General features: G+C 50.5%; 1 protein-coding gene across 1 annotated transcript in view; it reads right to left on the bottom strand.

Annotated features, from left to right (window-relative positions):
- LOC122930735 overlaps positions 1–20,621 on the bottom strand; it is a 60,180-nt gene extending 39,559 nt beyond the window's left edge. The window contains exons 1-4 of the mRNA XM_044284310.1: positions 20,530–20,621; positions 16,746–17,030; positions 13,151–13,393; positions 11,640–11,741 (exon numbers count right to left, since the gene is read on the bottom strand). Of these exons, the coding sequence (XP_044140245.1) occupies positions 11,640–11,741; positions 13,151–13,393; positions 16,746–17,030; positions 20,530–20,593 (694 nt within the window). The 5' untranslated portion in view covers positions 20,594–20,621. The remainder of the gene's footprint in view (positions 1–11,639; positions 11,742–13,150; positions 13,394–16,745; positions 17,031–20,529) is intronic.
- Between the last annotated feature and the right edge of the window lie 3,155 nt (positions 20,622–23,776).

Raw genomic sequence — 23,776 nt, 5'->3', positions numbered from 1 at the left:
GAGTCCACAGGCCTCAGAGGGGCACTCAGTCCTATTACAGGATTATATATATATATATATATATATATATATATATATATATATACACACACATATATATATATACACACATATACATACACACATATACATACACAAACTATATGGAGAAAAGTATGTGAACCCTCCACATTCCACTTCTAGGAACTGTTAGGACTTTCCATTCTACATCCATAAGCATTAATATGGAGAAGGTCCCTCCTTTACTCCTCTGGGAAGGCTTTGCTTCAGAAGACCTTTGTGAGGTCAGACCCTCATGTTGGAGGAGAAGGCCGGGCTGGCAGTTTCTGTTCTGGTGTTGGATGGGGTTGAGGTCAGAACTATGTGCGGCCGGTCAGGTCTTTCTAACCCTAACCCCCAACCATGTCTTATGTCTTTATGGAGCTTGTGCATCAGGGCGCAGTCATGGAGGAGCAGAGAAGGGCCTTGCCCAAACTGTTTCCACAAAGCTGTCACCAAACAACTGCCCACAATGTCTTGTCTAATGAAGTATTAAGAGTTCCCTTCACTGGACATAAGGGTCCAAGGCCGACCCCTGAAGACCCCCGTAGCATTACCCCTCCCCCACCAGACTGTAAACCCTAAAGACCTCCCATAGCATTACCCATCCTCCACCAGACTGTTCGTCCTGAAGACCCACCATAGCTTTACCCCTCCTCCACCAGACTGTACACCCTGAAGACCCCCCGTAGCATTACCCCTCCTCCACCAGACTGTACACCCTGAAGACCCCCCATAGCATTACCCCTCCTCCACCAGACTGTACACCCTGAAGACCCCCCGTAGCATTACCCCTCCTCCACCAGACTGTACACCCTGAAGACCCCCCGTAGCATTACCCCTCCTCCACCAGACTGTACACCCTGAAGACCCCCCGTAGCATTACCCCTCCTCCACCAGACTGTACACCCTGAAGACTCCCCATACCATCACCCCTCCTCCACCAGACTGTACACCCTGAAGACCCCATACCATCACCCCTCCTCCACCAGACTGTACACCCTGAAGACCCCCCCATACCATCACCCCTCCTCCACCAGACTGTACACCCTGAAGACCCCCCCATATCACCACCCCTCCTCCACCAGACTGTACACCCTGAAGACCCCCCATACCATCACCCCTCCTCCACCAGACTGTACACCCTGAAGACCCCCCATAACATCACCCCTCCTCCACCAGACTGTACACCCTGAAGACCCACCATAGGATTACCCCTCCTCCACCAGACTGTACACCCTGAAGACCCCCCCATACCATCACCCCTCCGCCACCAGACTGTACACCCTGAAGACCCCCCCATACCATCACCCCTCCTCCACCAGACTGTACACCCTGAAGACCCCCCCATACCATCACCCCTCCTCCACCAGACTGTACACCCTGAAGACCCCCCCATACCATCACCCCTCCTCCACCAGACTGTACACCCTGAAGACTCCCCATACCATCACCCCTCCTCCACCAGACTGTACACCCTGAAGACCCCCCCCATACCATCACCCCTCCTCCACCAGACTGTACACCCTGAAGACCCCCCCCATACCATCACCCCTCCTCCACCAGACTGTACACCCTGAAGACCCACCATAGGATTACCCCTCCTCCACCAGACTGTACAGCGGGCACAATGCAGGCAGGTAACGTTCTCCTGGCATTCATCAGACTCGCCCAGATGCCAGATACAGAAGTGAGGTCATAGAGGGTGTAAAGCCACCAGTGGTGGCTTTACACCCTCCATCCCACGCCTGGCATTATGCTTGGTGATGGAAGACTGGCATGTAGTGGCCATGGGGACCCATGCCATTAGGCTCCCGGATTTTTGTGATGTTAATGGCAGAGGAGTTCTGGACTCTGCAGTTATGGAGTCACCGCGGTTCTTTCCACTTTACAATAAAACCGCTCACAGGTGATAGAGGGATATCTAGGAGGGAATATGTTACAGGAAGTGAATTGTGGAAGCGGTGGCTTCAATTACAGGACCACACTGGGATTAAGGGAGGTCTTTATTATGAGCCAATCTGTCACCAGTGTCTGTAAAGGTGGGTGCATGGGCGGGAGATGGATGTGATACACTGTGGTAATGGTAGACTGCACGGCTAGAGGCTGGATGGTATACACTGTGGTAATGGTAGACTGCACGGCTAGAGGCTGGATGGTATACACTGTGGTAATGGTAGACTGCACGGCTAGAGGCTGGATGGTATACACTGTGGTAATGGTAGACTGCACGGCTAGAGGCTGGATGTTATACACTGTGGTAATGGTAGACTGCACGGCTAGAGGCTGGATGTTATACACTGTGGTAATGGTAGACTGCATGGCTAGAGGCTGGATGTTATACACTGTGGTAATGGTAGACTGCACGGCTAGAGGCTGGATGTTATACACTGTGGTAATGGTAGACTGCATGGCTAGAGGCTGGATGTTATACACTGTGGTAATGGTAGACTGCATGGCTAGAGGATGGATGTTATACACTGTGGTAATGGTAGACTGCACGGCTAGAGGCTGGATGTTATACACTGTGGTAATGGTAGACTGCACGGCTAGAGGCTGGATAGTATACACTGTGGTAATTAGGGGTGGGTGATATAGGTGATATGCGATATAAATTTGGGCCACAATATGGATTTTCGCCATATCGCCGGACTGCGATATGACCACCTGAATCATTACCCAGAAGCTTCTTTTGGCCTCCCGACTCTGCAATACCGCTGTACTGGCCAGGGCCGGCGTGCGCACAGCGTCAGGCCGCTTTGCTGACGCTGTGTGCGACGTCCGTGAGGTTCCGCCAGTGCTGGAAGACGACGCCACACCGCGGACTCCATTAGCCAGCCGCTGGCGAGCAACCTGCAGGAAAGGTACGTTTTATAAGCTGCTCTCACTCTTGTAGGGGGACTGTCTGGGACTCTTGCTGGAGGATCGGAGGGGGACTCCGTCTTGAGGATCGGAGGGGGGGGGAGTGGATAAGGAAAGGATGGCCATGGGGGCTGATGCTGCAGTGATCATCTTCTGATGGCACAGAGTCTGAGACCATGCTCTCTGAATGTATAGCAGGGGAGGAGACACATGTAGTCTGATGATGGCACATGCCACATTATCTGATGGCACTGGCTCACTGCTGGGGGACACATGTCTGATGGCAAATGCCACATGGGGTTGAGCTCAAGTCACTCTGGCACTGACTCACTTCAAGGGGACACATGGCTGATGATGGCAAATGACACATGGGGCTGATCTGATTGCACTGGCTCTAATGCTGGGGGGGCCATGTGTCCCCCAGTGAGCCAGTGCCATCAGATCAGCGCCCCATGGCATTTGCAGTCATCAGACATGTGTCACCCAGCAGTGAGCAAGTGCCATCAGATTAGCCTAATGGCATTTGCCATCATCACACAGTCTGATAGATGATGGCAAATGCCATGGGGCTGATGGCACTGGCTCTGGGGGACATGTCTGATGATGGCAATTGGCAAATGCCATAGGTTTGTCTGACGCTGACTGACAGCAAATGGCATGGGGCTGATGATGTGCTATACCACATAAAAATATTGGTTTTAAAAAGCAATTAGCAATACGTTAGTAATCGTTTAAGAGAAGGTTTGTCTTATTAGAGACGAGTACTCGATTGCTAAAATAATCGTTTCCTGCAGGCGCCCTATAGGTCATCAAGATCAACTTAAGTTGTGCCTGTTTTGGTCAACTTCATGGAGGAGCTTACAGCATGTGGGGAGGAGGAAGAGGAGGAGGTGCTCATAAAGAAGACCGGTGCGACGTCTGTCATATGGACCTGGTTTGGGTTTAAGGAGTCGGATGTGGAGCAGAAAAATATAATCTGCAAACTATGCCGGGCGACAATAATAGCGAAGAGAGGGAATACAACCAATTTGTTTCATCGCCTCAAAATGAAGCACGTTGTGGAATACCAAGATAGCCAAAAACTGCGCCCTCCTCCACAAACGGCCAGTCAGTCTAGTGGAAAGAAAAAAGGTGGCCCTGCTCCTGCCCACCAGCAGACCAGTATTGTGAAAGCATTTTCTAAAGGCACTCCGTATGACAAAAGATCGGCGGTGGATTATATTACAAATGCCATTACCCTGTACCTGTGTAAGGACATGGTGCCGTTTCTTACAGTGGAGAAAAACGGCTTTTAGAACATGATTAAGACACTCGATCCACGGTACGAGGTACCTAGCCGCAAATACTTTAGCCAAACTGAAGTGCCCAAACTGTATGACAAAGTCCGTGAGCAAGTAAAGAACGAACTCCGGAGCATAAAATACTATGCAACTACTACGGACTTGTGGTCGAGTCGCACAATGGAGCCTTACATTAGTCTCACAATCCACTTCATCAATGACGGGTGGAAGTTGTGCAGCAGATGCCTACAGACATCTTATTTTCCCAAGGATCATACAGGTGAACTGATATCACAGGGATTGAAGGAAGCGCTCGAGTCATGGGGACTTAAAGAAGAGTTACAAGTCTGCATAACCACCGACAATGGCGCAAATATTGTGAAAGCAGTGGAAATTAAGGGCTGGACAAGACTGCAGTGCTTTGGTCACAGGCTCCACCTCGCCATCGGTAGATAGACGTTTCTTTTAGTCCTAGACTAGTTACATTATGCAGGGGTTGATGTGCTAATGATATTTTCCAATTTTGTCCTTAGAGAGAAGTGTGAAAGACGCCCGTGTTTAACATGCAATTGGCAAATGCAAGAAAATAGTGAGTGAAGAGAGAAATGGCTAATGCCCAGGCTGAGCTGCCTCCTCACCGAAACACCAACAAGATGGGGGTCTCGACAACAGATGATTCAGCGGCTGCTCGAACAAGAGAAGGCCATATCACAGGTCCTGAAAGCAGACAGGAAAGCCAGGCACCTGGCACCAACTTGGCAGGACATTGATGTGCTAGAATCTATGGACAAGACCCTCAGTCCCCTGTTGGAGTTCACAGATGCTCTGCCTGGAGAAGACTATGTGAGTGTGTCGACTGTCAAACCTGTGCTCCACCTTCTAAACACCACAGTTCTTCCTCTAGCTGATGAGGACATTGACACAGAACTGACTAAGGACATGAAGACGGCCATCCACAAGTATTTAAATGAGAAGTACTCGGCCGTTGCGACCACCTGGATATGGCCTCCTTGCTCGACCCACGTTTCAGACCGAAGAGAGTTCATCTTCACAAAGGCAGCAGCAGAAATTCAGGCACTGCTAGAGACGCAAGCCGTGTCTGCCACAGAGTCACCATCACACACCAGCACAGGAGCTGCTGCAGAAGCCCAGAGAGAACCCAACAGGAGTAAACGAAGTCTGGGCAGCTTTATAAAAAATGCATCTGCTCACCTGGCCCAGCTGCCCTCACTGACAGAGAAGCGATTAAAGCTTAAGAGTTACCTGCAGGCACTGGATGTAGAAGCTGCCCCACTGGAGTGGTGGAGGTTGCACCAGGCTAATTTTCCCAGGGTGGCAAGCCAAGCCAAGAAACATCTTTGCATTCCTGCCACAAGTGCCCCTTCAGAAAGGGCATTCAGCACCAGTGGCAATATAGTAACACGCCACCGATCTGCACTGAAGCTTGAGACTGTGGACAAACTTGTGTTCCTGGCGAAAACCCTTGGCTGAAGTGCATTATGTAATGACAGGACCCCTCAGGAGGCGTGCAGCGCTATTCTCCTGTATCATCTCCTTATTGGGGTTACTTTCGCACCCTCACTGAATAGTTTTATTGAGATTCTACTTTATCGATATTGATATATATATCCTTTAAAATCACTTAGTGTTAGACAAGGAACCTTAAAAATGTGATTAAAATTACTCAGGGAGTTCAGGTTATAGGGAAGGGACGTGGCCTCCCTGAGTCATTGTAATAACATTTTTGAGTTCCTCGTCTAACATGAAGTGATTTTAAAGGATATATCAATAAAGTAGAATTTTAATAAAACTATTCAGCGAGTGTGCGAAGGTAACGCTCAGGTCCTCTGGACCAATAAGGCGATATTAAATGGAATGACGGCAGCAAGGCTGATGTTCAGTCGCACTCGCACTACATATTGATTTGCAAGTTTGCAATTTGTTATATATTTAAAGGGAACCTGTCCTGTCATCCCCTGTATGCTGACCTCACTGACCGCAGCATAAAATAATGACAAAAATGCTGATGTCAGCGGTGTGTGTGTCATTACCTAGCAGAAAGTGGTTGCTGAGAACCAGCATCGTAAACATTGCAGCCCAGGCCCTGAAGAGTCAAATCTACCCGGGAAGAGTCCTGGTTATTATAATCTCCTGCTCTCCACCACCTGCTGATGATTGGCAGTTCTCTCCTAGACAGAAAGGGGCTAGGCAGAAGCCGGTCAGTCATCAGCAGGCGGGCAGGACTTCAGGAATATCCAGGACTCTCTTCCAGGCCCAGTCTGCAATCAGTGTGATGTTGGTTCTCGGGCAACCACTTACTTTTAAACTACACAGACTGATGAAATCAACTCACCCGTCCTTACTTTATGCTGCTGTTAGTCTGGGCAGCATAAAGTTGATGACAGGCGTCAAGTTCCCTTTAACTGTTTACCGTTAAGAAACCTGTTGAACTTGAAGGCTTTTTCCTTCTAATATGTGCAGCTTTTTATTTAACCACTTCAGCCCCGCTAGGTGAAACCCCCTTCATGACCAGAGCACTTTTTACACTTCGGCACTACACTACTTTCACCGTTTATCGCTCGGTCATGCAACTTACCACCCAAATGAATTTTACCTCCTTTTCTTCTCACTAATGGAGCTTTCATTTGGTGGGATTTTATTGCTGCTGACATTTTTACTTTTTTTGTTATTAATCAAAATTTCACGATTTTTTTGCAAAAAAATGACATTTTTCACTTTCAGCTGTAAAATTTTGCAAAAAAAACGACATCCATATATAAATTTTTCGCCAAATTTATTGTTCTACATGTCTTTGATTAAAAAAAAAATGTTTGGGCAAAAAAAAAAATGGTTTGGGTAAAAGTTATAGCATTTACAAACTATGGTACAAAAATGTGAATTTCCGCTTTTTGAAGCAGCTCTGACTTTCTGAGCACCTGTCATGTTTCCTGAGGTTCTACAATGCCCAAACAGTAGAAAAACCCCACAAATGACCCCATTTCGGAAAGTAGACACCCTAAGGTATTCGCTGATGGGCATAGTGAGTTCATAGAACTTTTTATTTTTTGTCACAAGTTAGCGGAAAATGATGATGATTTTTTTATTTTTATTTTTTTCTTACAAAGTCTCATATTCCACTAACTTGCGACAAAAAATAAAAAAATTCTAGGAACTCGCCATGCCCCTCACGGAATACCTTGGGGTGTCTTCTTTCCAAAATGGGGTCACTTGTGGCGTAGTTATACTGCCCTGGCAATTTAGGGGCCCAAATGTGTGAAAAGAACTTTGCAATCAAAATGTGTAAAAAATGACCGGTGAAATCCGAAAGGTGCACTTTGGAATATGTGCCCCTTTGCCCACCTTGGCAGCAAAAAAGTGTGACACATCTGGTATCGCCGTACTCAGGAGAAGTTGGGCAATGTGTTTTGGGGTGTCATTTTACATATACCCATGCTGGGTGAGAGAAATATCTTGGCAAAAGACAACTTTTCCCATTTTTTTATACAAAGTTGGCATTTGACCAAGATATTTCTCTCACCCAGCATGGGTATATGTAAAATGACACCCCAAAACACATTCCCCAACTTCTCCTGAGTACGGCGATACCAGATGTGTCACACTTTTTTGCAGCCTAGATGCGCAAAGGGGCCCAAATTCCTTTTAGGAGGGCATTTTTAGACATTTGGATCCCAGACTTCTTCTCACACTTTCGGGCCCCTAAAAAGCCAGGGCAGTATAAATACCCCACATGTGACCCCACTTTGGAAAGAAGACACCCCAAGGTATTCAATGAGGGGCATGGCGAGTTCCTAGAAATTTTTTATTTTTTGCATAAGTTAGCGGAAATTGATTTTTTTGGTTTTTTTCTCACAAAGTCTCACTTTCCGCTAACTTAGGACAAAAATTTCAATCTTTCATGGACTCAATATGCCCCTCACGGAATACCTTGGGGTGTCTTCTTTCCGAAATGGGGTCACATGTGGGGTATTTATACTGCCCTGGCTTTTTAGGGGCCCTAAAGCGTGAGAAGAAGTCTGGAATATAAATGTCTAAAAATGTTTACGCATTTGGATTCCGTGAGGGGTATGGCGAGTTCATGTGAGATTTTATTTTTTGACACAAGTTAGTGGAATATGAGACTTTGTAAGAAAAAACAAAAAAAAAAATTTCCGCTAACTTGTGCCAAAAAAATGTCTGAATGGAGCCTTACAGGGGGGGGGGGGGGGGGGGGGGTGATCAATGACAGGGGGGGTGATCAATGACAGGGGGGTAATCACCCATATAGACTCCCTGATCACCCCCCTGTCATTGATCACCCCCCCTGTAAGGCTCCATTCAGACATCCGCATGATTTTTTACGGATCCATGGATACATGGATCGGATCAACAAAAAACATGCGGACGTCTGAATGGAGCCTTACAGGGGGGTGATCAATGACAGGGGGGTGATCAGGGAGTGTATATGGGTGATCACCCGCCTGTCATTGATCACCCCCTGTAAGGCTCCATTCAGACGTCCGCATGTGTTTTGCGGATCCGATCCATGTATCCATGGATCCGTAAAAATCATGCGGACGTCTGAATGGAGCCTTACAGGGGGGGTGATCAGTGACAGGGGGGTGATCAATGACAGGGGGTGATCAGGGAGTGTATATGGGTGATCACCCCCCTGTAAGGCTCCATTCAGACGTCCGCATGTGCTTTGCGGATCCGATCCATGTATCCATGGATCCGTAAAAATCATGCGGACGTCTGAATGGAGCCTTACAGGGGGGTGATCAATGACAGGGGGGTGATCAATGACAGGGGGTGATCAGGGAGTGTATATGGGTGATCACCCGCCTGTCATTGATCACCCCCCTGTAAGGCTCCATTTAGACGTCCGTATGCGTTTTGCGGATCCGATCCATGTATCCGTGGATCCGTAAAAATCATACGGACGTCTGAACGGAGCCTGACAGGAGGGTGATCAATGACAGGGCGGTGATCAATGACAGGGGGGTGATCAGGGAGTTTATATGGGGTGATCATGGGTGATCAGGGGTTTATAAGGGGTTAATAAGTGACGGGGGGGGGGGGGGGTGTAGTGTAGTGTGGTGTTTGGTGGGACTGTACTGACCTACCTGAGTCCTCTGGTGGTCGATCCTAACAAAAGGGACCACCAGAGGACCAGGTAGGAGGTATATTAGACGCTGTTATGAAAACAGCGTCTAATATACCTGTTAGGGGTTAAAAAATTCGGATCTCCAGCCTGCCAGCGAACGATCGCCGCTGGCATGCTGGAGATCCACTCGCTTACCTTCCGTTCCTGTGAGCGCGCGCGCCTGTGTGCGCGCGTTCACAGGAAATCTCGCGTATCGCGAGATGACGCGTATATGCGTGACTGTGCGCCAGCCTGCCACCTCCGGAACGCACATGTGCGTTAGGCGGTCCGGAGGTGGTTAAGGGCTCGTTCACACATCCCCGTTTCTCCTTTCCGATCACCAGCTCCGTTAAGGAGCAGGAGAACGGAAAGGACGGATTCTGCAGATAACCGACACACCTAACTGAGCGTAACGGAGCCTAAAGACCGCATAGACTATAATGGGGCCCGTTCCGTGTCCGCTCAGAACATGATTTTTTAGCGGAGACGAAAGTCCTGCATGCACTACTTTTGTCTCCGCTCAAAAATCATGTTCTGAGCGGACCCCATTATAGTCTATGGGGTCTTTAGGCTCCGTTACGCTCAGTTATGTGCCGAATCCGTCCTTTCCGTTCTCCTGCTCCTCAACCGAGCCAAAAAGGAGAAACGGTGATGTGAATGGAGGGGAAACAAGTAATCAGGATAGGAGGAAGAAATGTGATGTTATTTATTATTTTACATTTTGCAATTTATTTTCAAGAAATTTGTGATTTACTAACACTTCATCTTTACATTGTTTGGAAACAGATGTGTTACACAATACACATATTAAAAAAAATCTTGCAAAGTTTATTAATTTGCATTTTTTGTATACATACAGAAGAAAATAATATATCGCAATATAGATTTTAGGCCATATCGTCCACCCCTAGTGGTAATGGCAGACTGCACGGCTAGAGGCTGGATGTTATACACCTGTGGTAATGGCAGACTGCACGGCTAGAGGCTGGATGTTATACACTGTGGTAATGGTAGACTGCACGGCAGAGGCTGGATGTTATACACTGTGGTAATGGTAGACTGCATAGCTAGAGGCTGGATGTTATACACGCAGACTGCACGGCTAGAGGCTGGATGTTATACACGCAGACTGCACGGCTAGAGGCTGGATGTTATACACGCAGACTGCACGGCTAGAGGCTGGATGTTATACACCTGTGGTAATGGCAGACTGCACGGCTAGAGGCTGGATGTTATACACCTGTGATAATGGTAGACTGCACGGCTAGAGGCTGGATGTTATACACCTGTGATAATGGTAGACTGCACGGCTAGAGGCTGGATGTTATACACTGTGGTAATGGCAGACTGCATGGCTAGAGGCTGGATGTTATACACGCAGACTGCACGGCTAGAGGCTGGATGTTATACACGCAGACTGCACGGCTAGAGGCTGGATGTTATACACGCAGACTGCACGGCTAGAGGCTGGATGTTATACACGCAGACTGCACGGCTAGAGGCTGGATGTTATACACCTGTGGTAATGGCAGACTGCACGGCTAGAGGCTGGATGTTATACACCTGTGATAATGGTAGACTGCACGGCTAGAGGCTGGATGTTATACACCTGTGGTAATGGTAGACTGCACGGCTAGAGGCTGGATGTTATACACCTGTGGTAATGGTAGACTGCACGGCTAGAGGCTGGATGTTATACACTGTGGTAATGGTAGACTGCACGGCTAGAGGCTGGATGTTATACACTGTGGTAATGGTAGACTGCACGGCTAGAGGCTGGATGTTATACACCTGTGGTAATGGTAGACTGCACGGCTAGAGGCTGGATGTTATACACCTGTGGTAATGGTAGACTGCACGGCTAGAGGCTGGATGTTATACACCTGTGGTAATGGTAGACTGCACGGCTAGAGGCTGGATGTTATACACTGTGGTAATGGTAGACTGCACGGCTAGAGGCTGGATGTTATACACCTGTGGTAATGGTAGACTGCACGGCTAGAGGCTGGATGTTATACACCTGTGGTAATGGTAGACTGCATAGCTAGAGGCTGGATGTTATACACCTGTGGTAATGGTAGACTGCACGGCTAGAGGCTGGATGTTATACACCTGTGGTAATGGTAGACTGCATGGCTAGAGGCTGGATGTTATACACTGTGGTAATGGTAGACTGCACGGCTAGAGGCTGGATGTTATACACCTGTGGTAATGGCAGACTACATCTACCGACATCAAGGAGGCTTCGTTACCATAATATATATATTATTATTTTATTACAGGGAGCAGATACTGGAGATGTATAATGTACTTACGTTTTCTGCAGCGGAAGTAAAGCAGGATGATGGCGATGATGATGATGATCACCCCCACGATTGCACAGATAATAGCAGCTATATGTGACCTCCCATTGTTAGCTGTAGGATAAATCAGAGCAGACAGATCAGAGATGATGAGGCTTATACATCACTGTCCTGATATTACATGTCCGGTACAGAGAGCTAGTACTATGCGATTATGGGGGGTGTATCACTGATCTTACAGATATGTACAGTACGTGTATATAATGTGTGCACAGGGATTATCTACTCCACATACAAGTGTAACAGACCCTCAGCTGTGAGAAGTGTTAGGTTAAGAAAGTGTATTCCAGACGAGTAGGTGACTTGTAGACTTGCCGCCCATCACACTGATGGCGGTGTCATGGCCTCCCTTATGAGAGGGCGATGTGTCAGTGACGGGCGGCCGCTTATCATACAGGTCACCCACCACATGTACATGGAGGGCTCCGGTTCAGCACAGACGTGTATAGTATCAAGCCTGGATCGGTCACATCAGTGCTGTCAGAAGGGACTGGCAATCTGAACACGCCGCGTCGGAGGACTTCCGTTTTGCCCCATTTCTTTCTTCTCTGGATGCATGGATGCTGGGGCTGATACCTGAGGACAAGGCAGGCAGAGGGGGTCATGTCCTCTCGGCGGACAGCAGTGTGCTGGGGCTGATACCTGAGGACAGGAGCTGAGGCAAGCAGAGGGGGGCGTGTCCTCACAGCGGACAGCAGTGTGCTGGGGCTGATACCTGAGGACAGGAGCTGAGGCAGGCAGAGGGGGTCATGTCCTCTCGGCGGACAGCAGTGTGCTGGGGCTGATACCTGAGGACAGGAGCTGAGGCAGGCTGAGGGGGTCGTGTCCTCTCAGCGGACAGCAGTGTGCTGGGGCTGATACCTGAGGACAGGAGCTGAGGCAGGCAGAGGGGGTCGTGTCCTCACAGCGGACAGCAGTGTGCTGGGGCTGATACCTGAGGACAGGAGCTGAGGCAGGCAGAGGGGGGCGTGTCCTCACAGCGGACAGCAGTGTGCTGGGGCTGATACCTGAGGCCAGGAGCTGAGGCAGGCAGAGGGGGTCGTGTCCTCTCAGCAGACAGCAGTGTGCTGGGGCTGATACCTGAGGCCAGGAGCTGAGGCAGACAGAGGGGGGGCGTGTCCTTTCAGCAGACAGCAGTGTGCTGGGGCTGATACCTGAGGACAGGAGCTGAGGCAGGCAGAGGGGGTCGTGTCCTCTCAGCAGACAGCAGTGTGCTGGGGCTGATACCTGAGGCCAGGAGCTGAGGCAGGCAGAGGGGTCGTGTCCTCTCAGCAGACAGCAGTGTGCTGGGGCTGATACCTGAGGACAGGAGCTGAGGCAGGCAGAGGGGGCGTGTCCTCTCAGCGGACAGCAGTGGATGAGCCCCGGCTCTATCAGAATAATTTACAGCATGAGAACCCGTCAGACCCCCATTGGTAATAATGGAGCTGTGGCAGCACCCCGCCTGCACAGGACGCACTCACCTTTGGCGGGCACGGTGATGGTGGCGTCAGTCCAGGAGACCTCATTGCTGGCGTTACACCGGAGGAGCTGCTCCTTGTCTGCTCTTTGCACGGTGATCTTCTGAAGGTCAGACACACTGCGGCTGCTCTCGTTGGACCACTGATACCTGGTGGGAGGCGCGGCGCTGGGGGCGGAGCACGTACACCACAGCGTCACATTGTTCTCCTGTGTGCTGTTCCGGATGACAACCTGACAAACGCGGTCTGTAGAAGAGAGCGCCGTTAGATAGCGACTACAGAGCATGTGCACAATTATCGATGTCCACCCCTCCCCCGGCACATCAGAGGGCCGAGCATCAGACACGACAATCTCAATCTTTACGTTGTAAATTTTGCGGCATTCACTTTGCGCGTGACGTGAGAGCTCCTCTCCGGTGATGCCCCCGACAGAGCGGTTTTCACGTTTTACTACTTTTGCACAATAATTTTTTTTTCTTTTTAAGATGTTTCTGCATTGCCGAATGCCAAGACCTAGAAAGGGTTACTCTTTCTACGGAGCGAGGGCTGGAGTCTTATCAGGGATCATTTTTGGGGAACACAGTGGGGTTTTTTTTAGCACTTTTTATAAAAAAATAAAATAAAATTGGTGGCAGATAAGAAATTTTTTTTTTTTTTAAAAATCAGCAAATCCCGCTGGGTATGTTATAAATGACCAGATAATTATCTAGTGACATGGGTGGCAGAGGATATGACCAAGGCGTATAGGTGTGTATGGGGGGGGGGGGGGGGGGTGGAGAGATCAAGGTGTCACATGACCTAGGTATTTGTGGGGGGAGGGAGATGGAGGTGTCACATGACCTAGGTGTATGTGTGGGGGGAGGTGTCACATGACCTGGCCTTCACAGTTTTTTACGGTTGCCCCATGTGTAAACTACATGAGGGATAGGGCACCGGCCACTTTATGGGGAAAAAAAAATAAAAAAGAAAAAAAAAAGTTGAACGGTCGTGTTCCAGGTCCGCCATTACATCCCGTGGCCCTCGGTTTCTACTTTGTGGACCTCACGGAAGCCCATGAGACTCACACTAGGGGGCGCTTCATTGCCTTGCATGCAGCGGTTTCCTTCCGCCTGACAAAGCACAGTCTGTAGGACTGGGTTGTCAGACTGTGGGTCACAGGATGGAAGGGAGGACCATGTCCACCAGGACGAGGTACGGAGCCAGGAGCAGCCATCTTCATAGTGTGTGTGTGGAGACCACTGCTCCTGCAATACAGCGGCCAGCTCCACCGCCTCAGGGTGCACAAAAAATACGGATGACGTCCGCGTTGTAATAATGTCTATTCCTGTCAGCAAAACGGAGAAGACTAGGACATGCTCTATCTTTTTTTTTTGCAGGACTGTGGAACGGACCTATGGATTTTTTGCAGATCCAAAGAAAAGAATGGGTCTGTGTGCGATTCGCAAAAATGCAGATCGGATGTGGGCTAAAAATATGGTCATGTGAATGCGGCCTAAAGGCTGTATTAGACTGCGACTGTCAGGATGAAGGTGTTCCTGCCTGCTCGCTAGCGGAGGAGATCATTGCTATTACATGCAGCAATCTCCTCCACCGTCTGCCGGCTGGGGTCTCTTTCACCGTATGCCTGATGATCGAGCGTTTTCTCATTCATCAGGTAATAGGTGGCAGTATTAGGCCTCATTCACACATCAGTGTTTGGTCAGTGATTGTGACTAAAACCAGGACTGGAGCCTCCACAGAGATCAGGAATAAGGGGACGATCGGCTCCTGTTCTGTGTTTAGACATTTTTCCTTCGATATAAAGCCTTTGCTTTACATCCCCGACAGCGGGTCCAGCGGTCATCCTCAGCGCTCACTCCGGCTGAAATGAATGGGAGGCAGAAAGGACGCGGCTGCTGGAAGGATTTCGGCAAAATTTCAGCTTGGCTGTTGGCACTAAAATTCTGCAGTAAAAACCCTCTGTGTACACAACGACCAAACTAATGACCTTTAATTTTCCTGCCCCCGGATATTGTCCCTGGTCCTGTATCATTGATCCCGGTCACACCACATCGACGCAGTGGTCATGCACCACAAGGTTGTCAGGACTGCTACCGAAAGCTCAGGTTCTTGTCCTTTAACCATCTGCCTTGGGTCATCCAGAGTACGGACAGCACTTGTGGCCAACATGACACTAGCGCCTTCTTCAGGCTTGACTGCTGCAGTGCAGGGATTGGCAGCTGAAATTCCAGTCTGAAGAAGGGCCCTGAATCCGCTAGAAATATTGCTATGCAGAAGCGGGTTCTCTAACAAACCTTAACGCTGGGTTCACACCTGAGCGTTTCTCAAACGCGCGTTTTACGCGTTTTTTGTAATAGTAAACGCGCGTTTGACGCGCGTTTGTGTCATTGACTGCAGTGTCCTATGGCCACAAACGCGCGTCAAAACGCCCCAAAGAAGCTCAAGTACTTGTTTGAGCGTCGGGCGTTTTACAGCGCGTTCGTACGCGCTGTAAAACGCCCAGGTGTGAACCATTCCCATAGGGAAGCATTGGTTTTCATGTCTTGAGCGTTTTACAGCGCGTTTGAACGCGCTGTAAAAGGCTCAGGTGTGAACCCAGCGTAAACAGGAAAGTGCTGTGCTGTCTCTACTCTGGATGATGTGTGCACTCACCAAAAACCTGCAGGCTGAAGTGTATGAATATGAACCCCCCAAGACCCCAGCTCAGGATCCCTGCACTCACCAAAAACCTGCAGGCTGAAGTGTATGTTTATATATGAACCCCCAAGACCTCAGCTCAGGATCCACGCAGTCACAGAACACCTGTAGGCTGAAGTGTATGTATGACTATGAACCCCCAAGACCCCAGCTCAGGATCCCCGCACTCACCAAAAACCTGCAGGCTGAAGTGTATGTATGACTATGAACCCCCAAGACCCTATCTCAGGATCCCCGCAGTCACAGAACACCTGTAGGCTGAAGTGTATGTATGAATATGAACCCCCAAGACCTCAGCTCAGGATCCCCGCACTCACCGAACACCTGCAGGCTGAAGTGTATGTATGACTATGAACCCCCAAGACCCTATCTCAGGATCCCCGCAGTCACAGAACACCTGCAGGCTGAAGTGTATGTATGAATATGAACCCCCAAGACCCTATCTCAGGATCCCCGCAGTCACAGAACACCTGTAGGCTGAAGTGTATGTATGAATATGAACCCCCAAGACCTCAGCTCAGGATCCCCGCACTCACCGAACACCTGCAGGCTGAAGTGTATGTATGAATATGAACCCCCAAGACCCTATCTCAGGATCCCCGCAGTCACAGAACACCTGCAGGCTGAAGTGTATGTATTAATATGAACCCCCAAGACCCTATCTCAGGATCCCCGCAGTCACAGAACACCTGTAGGCTGAAGTGTATGTATTAATATGAACCCCCAAGACCTCAGCTCAGGATCCCTGCACTCACCGAACACCTGCAGTCTGAAGTGTATGTATGAATATGAACCCCCAAGACCCTATCTCAGGATCCCCGCAGTCACAGAACACCTGCAGGCTGAAGTGTATGTATGAATATGAACCCCCAAGACCTCAGCTCAGGATCCCCGCACTCACCGAACACCTGCAGGCTGAAATATACGTTTTTATATGAACCTCCAATCAAAAGCTGAGCTCTGTATGATCCGCTGTCTGCCGGAGACACATCCATGAGAAGCAGAGTCCCTTTTGATAGATCTGGGACAGTCCTATTCTTCAAACTGTAGAAGAACGGCTCCGACCCTACCTCCAGGTCTACGATCTTATCGGTACGCTGGTACCAGGCGATTTCCGTGGGGCCGGCTGTCACGTCTACTTTAAATGTCACATTGCTGCCAGAGAGTTTCTTAATCGTCTCTTGACCTAATAAAACAGAGTTCAGAAATATTAATGAAATAAAAAAAATATACCGACCTCAGAAGAATGAGCAGGAAAAGTGCGGCTCACGACCGGGCGAGTGACCAAACTCACGTCATCCCCCCCCCCCTCCCTGCGTGCGGACAAAATCATGAATTTTTTTATTATTCTTTTATCTAAAACTAACTGAAACAGCCCCGTTGTGGTGGGACTGTCATATCTGGTCCCTGAAGCTTAGGACACCCCTACCTGACCTCACAGTCTGGGCACACCACTACTAGGAAACCCAGGCCACCAGCAGCACTAGGGCCTACCTACCTGGTGGCACCTACCTCCAGACGTCTCATCCCACCCAGGATACCCCTCATCTTATCTGCAGCCTTCTTCATATATCTCCGAGGTATTTGGGGTACCCTCCCCCAAATATCTCAGATTTAAAAGGAGGTAGGAAGAATGTATCCAGCAGGTCTATGAGGTAGGCTGTAGAGGAGGTCCTCATCCAGGGCCTGTCGCCCAGACCTGCTAGAAGCACCTTCTATGGGGACTTTTCACTTTAACCAGCATGGAGCTACCTTGCCCATCACCTGCGGGTCACGACAACCTCTCTAAGTCATTGCATTTTTAGAGAAGAGGGGTTGTCGGTGACCCCCAGGTGATAGGCAAGGTGGCTCCATGCTGGTTAAAGTGAAAAGTCCCCATAGAAAGTGCCAAATGGCAAGTCACTGTAGGGATGGCGTGAGGGATGCATGCCAACTCCATCAAGCTGCCACACAGACATTAGAGCGAGAGGCCCAGTCCTGGTCCATCTGGAGAGAAATCGCAGTTCTAGATGGTTGACGTCACGGAATCGGCATCCACCCCACAAGACTACTTAGGAAAGTGTACATCCTGCCGCAGCCCGTAGAATACTCAGTGCGGCACATGATGTCATCACAACACACGGTACAGTATTAGGACCGCCGTCCCATATTCTAGCCTTAAAGGGGTTGTCCGATAACCTATCCTCTGGTCCAATACCCAGGACCACTACAGATCAGCTGGGGCCGGCGCTCCGGGAGCTCTGCGGTGTCTTCCTAGGCCTTTTGGCCGTGTGATGTCATCACCATACATCGGTCACATGGCCTAGCTGCAGTACCAAACACTGCCCCTATACTCTGCACGGCGCTGTGCTTGGAAAGCTGCCCGCAGCGCTCACCAGAGCTCCCTGTAACCGCTGATCGGAGACTCAGACCCCCACCCATGTGATAACGATGACCGATCCTGAGGATCAATCCCTGGACAACCCCTTTAAAGGCGTTTCCCCACCAAAATGGTATCAATAAAACCGTCACCTCATCTGGCAAAAACCGAGCCCCTACTTAAGATAATCGCCCAAAGAATAAAATAACTGTGGCTCTCAGAACGTGTTAACCCCATGTTGTCCATTACGTGAGGTAATACATGATGGGGGTAGTGGTTTTATCCGTGTGCCTCACATTACTAGTGACGCCATCAGGAACCTCTTCACACATAACAGCCAAAATAAAAACAACGTATTAACCCCGTGTTGGCAGGCACGGTGGGGTTTTGTGGACCCCCCACGAGGAGTCCTCGGACCCCAATACGGGTCGATCCCAGAAAACCCTCATTGTACAAACCCAAATATTCCCGTTGTGACCGGCAGGACGCCACAACATGTGCGCAAAACTGCCAAAATACGACAATCCAGGTGAAGCCGGCGAGAGCCGCGAGGTGGCGGGCGGGCTCCTCATGGGGGGGGGCTGTTTTACGGTTTCCACTAGCCAGTACAATAGACTAGAGGGGAACGTGGTCGCCTCTGCACAATTCCGCTCTCTTCGTGGCGGCGGAGGGATTCGGATTCACCCGGTTGTGGAGGCCGGATAACGGACAGAAGTGAGAAATTCTGGTCCTCACGGCACGAGGCGTACGGAGAAGAGGCGCGACCACCACAGAAGACCGCGTGTGGACTAAGGAGAGAGCCAGACTGTGCTGGACGAGCACCTGGGGGTGGGGGAGCTATTCACTGACATGAAGCAGAGTAAGGCCCTGTTCACACCATGTTTAGACACTAGAACCGTTTTCTCAGGGATCAGCTAGAGCAGCCAAATGTCATGGACACGCAGAGCTCCACCTGACCCGTGCACGGCGCCGTCCGCTGTGGCCCCGCACTTAACACGCGACATGACACAATATTCTGTCAGCGCCTCTGTCACCCAAGGGGCCAACCCTCGCACCCCCACAAGTAGGTGACTGGTGATTACTTCAGCGGAGGAAAACCACCTCACTGCGGACCGCTGGTGACTGGGAGACGGGCCCCCGGATCAGGGGCTGAAGGTGCGCTGCAAAACTGTGTCCTATGTGAACAGACCCCAGAGAAAAAACATCTGAGCAACATGGAGGCAGTCCGGTGCCGTGAGGAGACTGAAGGGGCCCTGACACCATGCAGGGGCCCCACACACACACCCCTACTAGGCCCCTCCACCAGTCCTAGTGGGGGCCACACACACACACACACACCCCTACTAGGCCCCTCCACCAGTCCTAGTGGGGGCCACACACACACACACACACACCCCCCTACTAGGCCCCTCCACCAGTCCTAGTGGGGGCCACACACACACACACCCCCCTACTAGGCCCCTCCACCAGTCCTAGTGGGGGCCCCACACACACACACCCACTAGGCCCCTCCACCAGTCCTAGTGGGGGCCCCACACACACACACCCCCCTACTAGGCCCCTCCACCAGTCCTAGTGGGGGCCCCACACACACACACCCCCCTACTAGGCCCCTCCACCAGTCCTAGTGGGGGCCCCACACACACACCCCCCCCTACTAGGCCCCTCCACCAGTCCTAGTGGGGGCCCCACACACACACACACACCCCTACTAGGCCCCTCCACCAGTCCTAGTGGGGGCCCCACACACACACACACACCCCTACTAGGCCCCTCCACCAGTCCTAGTGGGGGCCCCACACACACACACCCCCCTACTAGGCCCCTCCACCAGTCCTAGTAGGGGCCCCACACACATCTAGTGATATACGGGCGGTCCGGGCGCGGTGGCCGCTGTCAGTCCTCCCCATGTCCGGGCGCGGTGGCCGCTGTCAGTCCTCCCCATGTCCGGGCGCGGTGGCCGCTGTCAGTCCTCCCCATGTCCGGGCGCGGTGGCCGCTGTCAGTCCTCCCCATGTCCGGGCACGGTGGCCGCTGTCGGTCCTCCCCATGTCCGGGCGCGGTGGCCGCTGTCAGTCCTCCCCATGTCCGGGCGCGGTGGCCGCTGTCAGTCCTCCCCATGTCCGGGCGCGGTGGCCGCTGTCAGTCCTCCCCATGTCCGGGCGCGGTGGCCGGTGTCGGTCCTCCCTATGTCCGGGCGCGGTGGCCGCTGTCAGTCCTCCCAATGTCCGAGCTCTCCATGTACAGGCCCGGCCGCCCCTCCGCGGTGTCACCCCTTCCGCAGGCCGCTTCTCTCCTCAGATCCCCCGGTGTTCCCCATCACTTACCCCGGCTCCAGGAGACGAGGCCGAAGAACAGGAGAACCGCGGCCCCGGAGCCCGACACCCGCATCGTGTGGACAGCGGCGGGAAGAGGCGTCGGCTCTGAGGGAAACCGAAACTAAAAGAGCAGCCATAACCCGGATGTAACCCGTGCCCCCTACATACTGCTGTATACCGTACCCTGTGTGTGTATATACTGTGCCCTGTGTATATATACTGTGCCCCCTACATACTGCTATATACTGTGCCCTGTGTATATATATATATATATACTGCTGTATACTGTGCCCTGTGTGTATATACCGTACCCCCTATATACTGCTGTATACTGTGCCCTGTGTGTATATACTGCTGTATACTGTACCCTGTGTGTATATACCGTACCCCCTATATACTACTGTATACTGTACCCTGTGTGTATATACCGTACCCCCTATATACTGCTGTATACTGTGCCCTGTGTGTATATACCGTACCCCCTATATACTGCTGTATACTGTGCCCTGTGTGTATACCGTACCCCCTATATACTGCTGTATACTGTGCCCTGTGTGTATATACCGTACCCCCTATATACTGCTGTATACTGTGCCCTGTGTGTATATACCGTACCCCCTATATACTGCTGTATACTGTGCCCTGTGTGTATATACTGCTATATACTGTACCCTGTGTATATATACTGCTGTATACTGTACCCTGTGTATATATACTGTTGTATACTGTGCCCTGTGTGTATATACTGCTGTATACTGTGCCCTGTGTATATATACTGCTGTATACTGTGCCCTGTGTATATATATACTGCTGTATACTGTGCCCTGTGTATATATATATACTGCTGTATACTGTGCCCTGTGTATATATACTGCTGTATACTGTGCCCTGTGTGTATATACTGCTGTATACTGTGCCCTGTGTATATATATACTGCTGTATACTGTGCCCTGTGTATATATACCGTACCCCCTATATACTGCTGTATACTGTGCCCTGTGTGTATATACCGTACCCCCTATATACTGCTGTATACTGTGCCCTGTGTGTATATACCGTACCCCCTATATACTGCTGTATACTGTGCCCTGTGTGTATATACCGTACCCCCTATATACTGCTGTATACTGTGCCCTGTGTGTATATACCGTACCCCCTATATACTGCTGTATACTGTGCCCTGTGTGTATATACTGCTGTATACTGTACCCTGTGTATATATACTGTGCCCTGTGTGTATATATACTGCTGTATACTGTGCCCTGTGTATATATATACTGCTGTATACTGTGCCCTGTGTATATATATACTGCTGTATACTGTGCCCTGTGTATATATACTGCTGTATACTGTGCCCTGTGTGTATATACTGCTGTATACTGTGCCCTGTGTGTATATACTGCTGTTTCCCTTATCGTCCTCGGCAGCACAGAATGGGTTAACGTTGACCTCTTTAGTTTCCTAGGACCGCCCACCTAGATTTAAACAATCAAACAATTAGTCAATCACATAATCAGTCCACCTATAAGGTCTGGTGAATGCAACTGCCCCTTGTATTTTTTTTATGTCCTCATTTCTGAGGAATCTGCCCACCTGTCTGGTGTGTGAAGATCGGCCACCTATGCCGTGGGGTGTGTCCCAGGCTCCAGGCCAAGTGTCCAGCAGTGCCACGGGTGTGTCCTTGGCGCTGGCACTATGCCGCATCCACGATGCGCGCTCCGGCAGGAGGTCCTCCATTGCGGTCTGCTAAGCCGCTTCCCTGCCGTGGATTTGCGCGTGGCGCCCGACGCTGTCATCCCCAGCATGCCGCTCCTTCCATCAGGAGGCCGCCCCATGCCGCACTTCCGGGTTCGGGCAGCGTCTGACGTCATCAGTCAGCGCGCCCTCTGGGGCCAATGGGGAGCCGCAGGAGCGGCTGTCGTCACCATGCGGCGTCCAGGGCGCCGGATTCGAATATTTAAAGTGGATGCAGGCTGGAGCAAGCTGCCATAAGTGCCTGGCAGCCGAGCTCCTGTGAATTTAAGGTATTGTGTCAGCTGGGTCCCTTCTGACTAGTTTGCCTTGCTGGTTTTTGCTCATGATATGTCTGTTTTGTCTGTTCCAGATGTCTGGGCTTCCTGGTTCAGGGAGAAAGAAGGCTAAGAAGCACAGACACAGATATTGCCTGTCATGTGAGCAGCCCCTACCTGATGAGCAGCGAGAGGACTACTGTGACAACTGTGCTGCGGCTGATTCTGTCCATTCTCATAGATCGTCTGGATCCAAGAGGTCTAGGAGGAAGCAGTCCCGCTGCATCTCTTGCATTCAGCCCTTACCTGAGGATTCGCGGTCCAATATCTGCGCTTCCTGTACTCAGCCGGAGGTCGAGTCTGACGCAGAGTCCAGAAGGCTAATGAGCCTCTTTAAGTCCTTTCTGACAAAGCAGAAACAGAAGGCCAAAAAGAGAAAGCGCGATCCTGTCTCCTCATCCTCTGACGAGTCTCTGACGGCTGAGAGCGAATATTCAGACTCCGATTGGGAAGTCTCTAAAATGGAGGAAAATTTCCTTTTTGATAGGAAGAATGCGAATCGCTTAATTAAAGAAGTAAAAGGAATAATGGAGACTAAGGAAGACCCTGTCGCTGCACAGGACAAGGAGAGTCTCTTCTATTTTCCAAAGAAAAAAGCTTCAGTCCTCCCAAGCCATCCAGTGCTGGACTCCATATTCCAGAAGGAATGTAAAGGTCCCCTGAAAAAGATGGATCCTGGCTCAAGGTTCCGCTCGGTCTATAAAATCGACTCCTCTGAGTCCTCAAGCTGGGAGGCTCCCTCCAGAGTTGATCCTGCGGTAACAAGGCTGGCTAAAAGGTCCTTTTTTCCTGCAGATGACTCCGCATTGCTGAGGGATCCGATGGACAGAAAAGCGGATAACTTGTTAAAGAGACTGCATTCTTACTTGGCCACGTTAAGTAAGGCAGCCATGGCCGCAGTACCAGTGGCTCGGGCCCTCAGAATCTGGCTAAGTCACCTAGGAAGGGACATTGAGGACGGAGTCTCCAGAGAAGACCTGCTTCTTCAACTGCCGTCCCTTAAAATGGCCGCTGAATTTTTGTGCGACTTTCCAGTGGATTCGCTGAGATTCCTGGCTAAAGAGATGGCTCTCTCAAATTCAATAAGAAGAACCTTGTGGCTCAAGCTATGGGCAGGAGATGTTGCCTCTAAGACCAACCTCTGCGCTTTACCCTTTGAGCCTGGGAGATTGTTCGGCTCTCAGCTA

The sequence above is a fragment of the Bufo gargarizans genome, chromosome 3 (genome assembly GCF_014858855.1).
Source record: "Bufo gargarizans isolate SCDJY-AF-19 chromosome 3, ASM1485885v1, whole genome shotgun sequence".
NCBI classification, from domain to species: Eukaryota; Metazoa; Chordata; class Amphibia; order Anura; family Bufonidae; genus Bufo; species Bufo gargarizans.
Note: the sequence above shows the minus strand (reverse complement) of the source record. Positions and strands in the feature narration are given on the sequence as shown.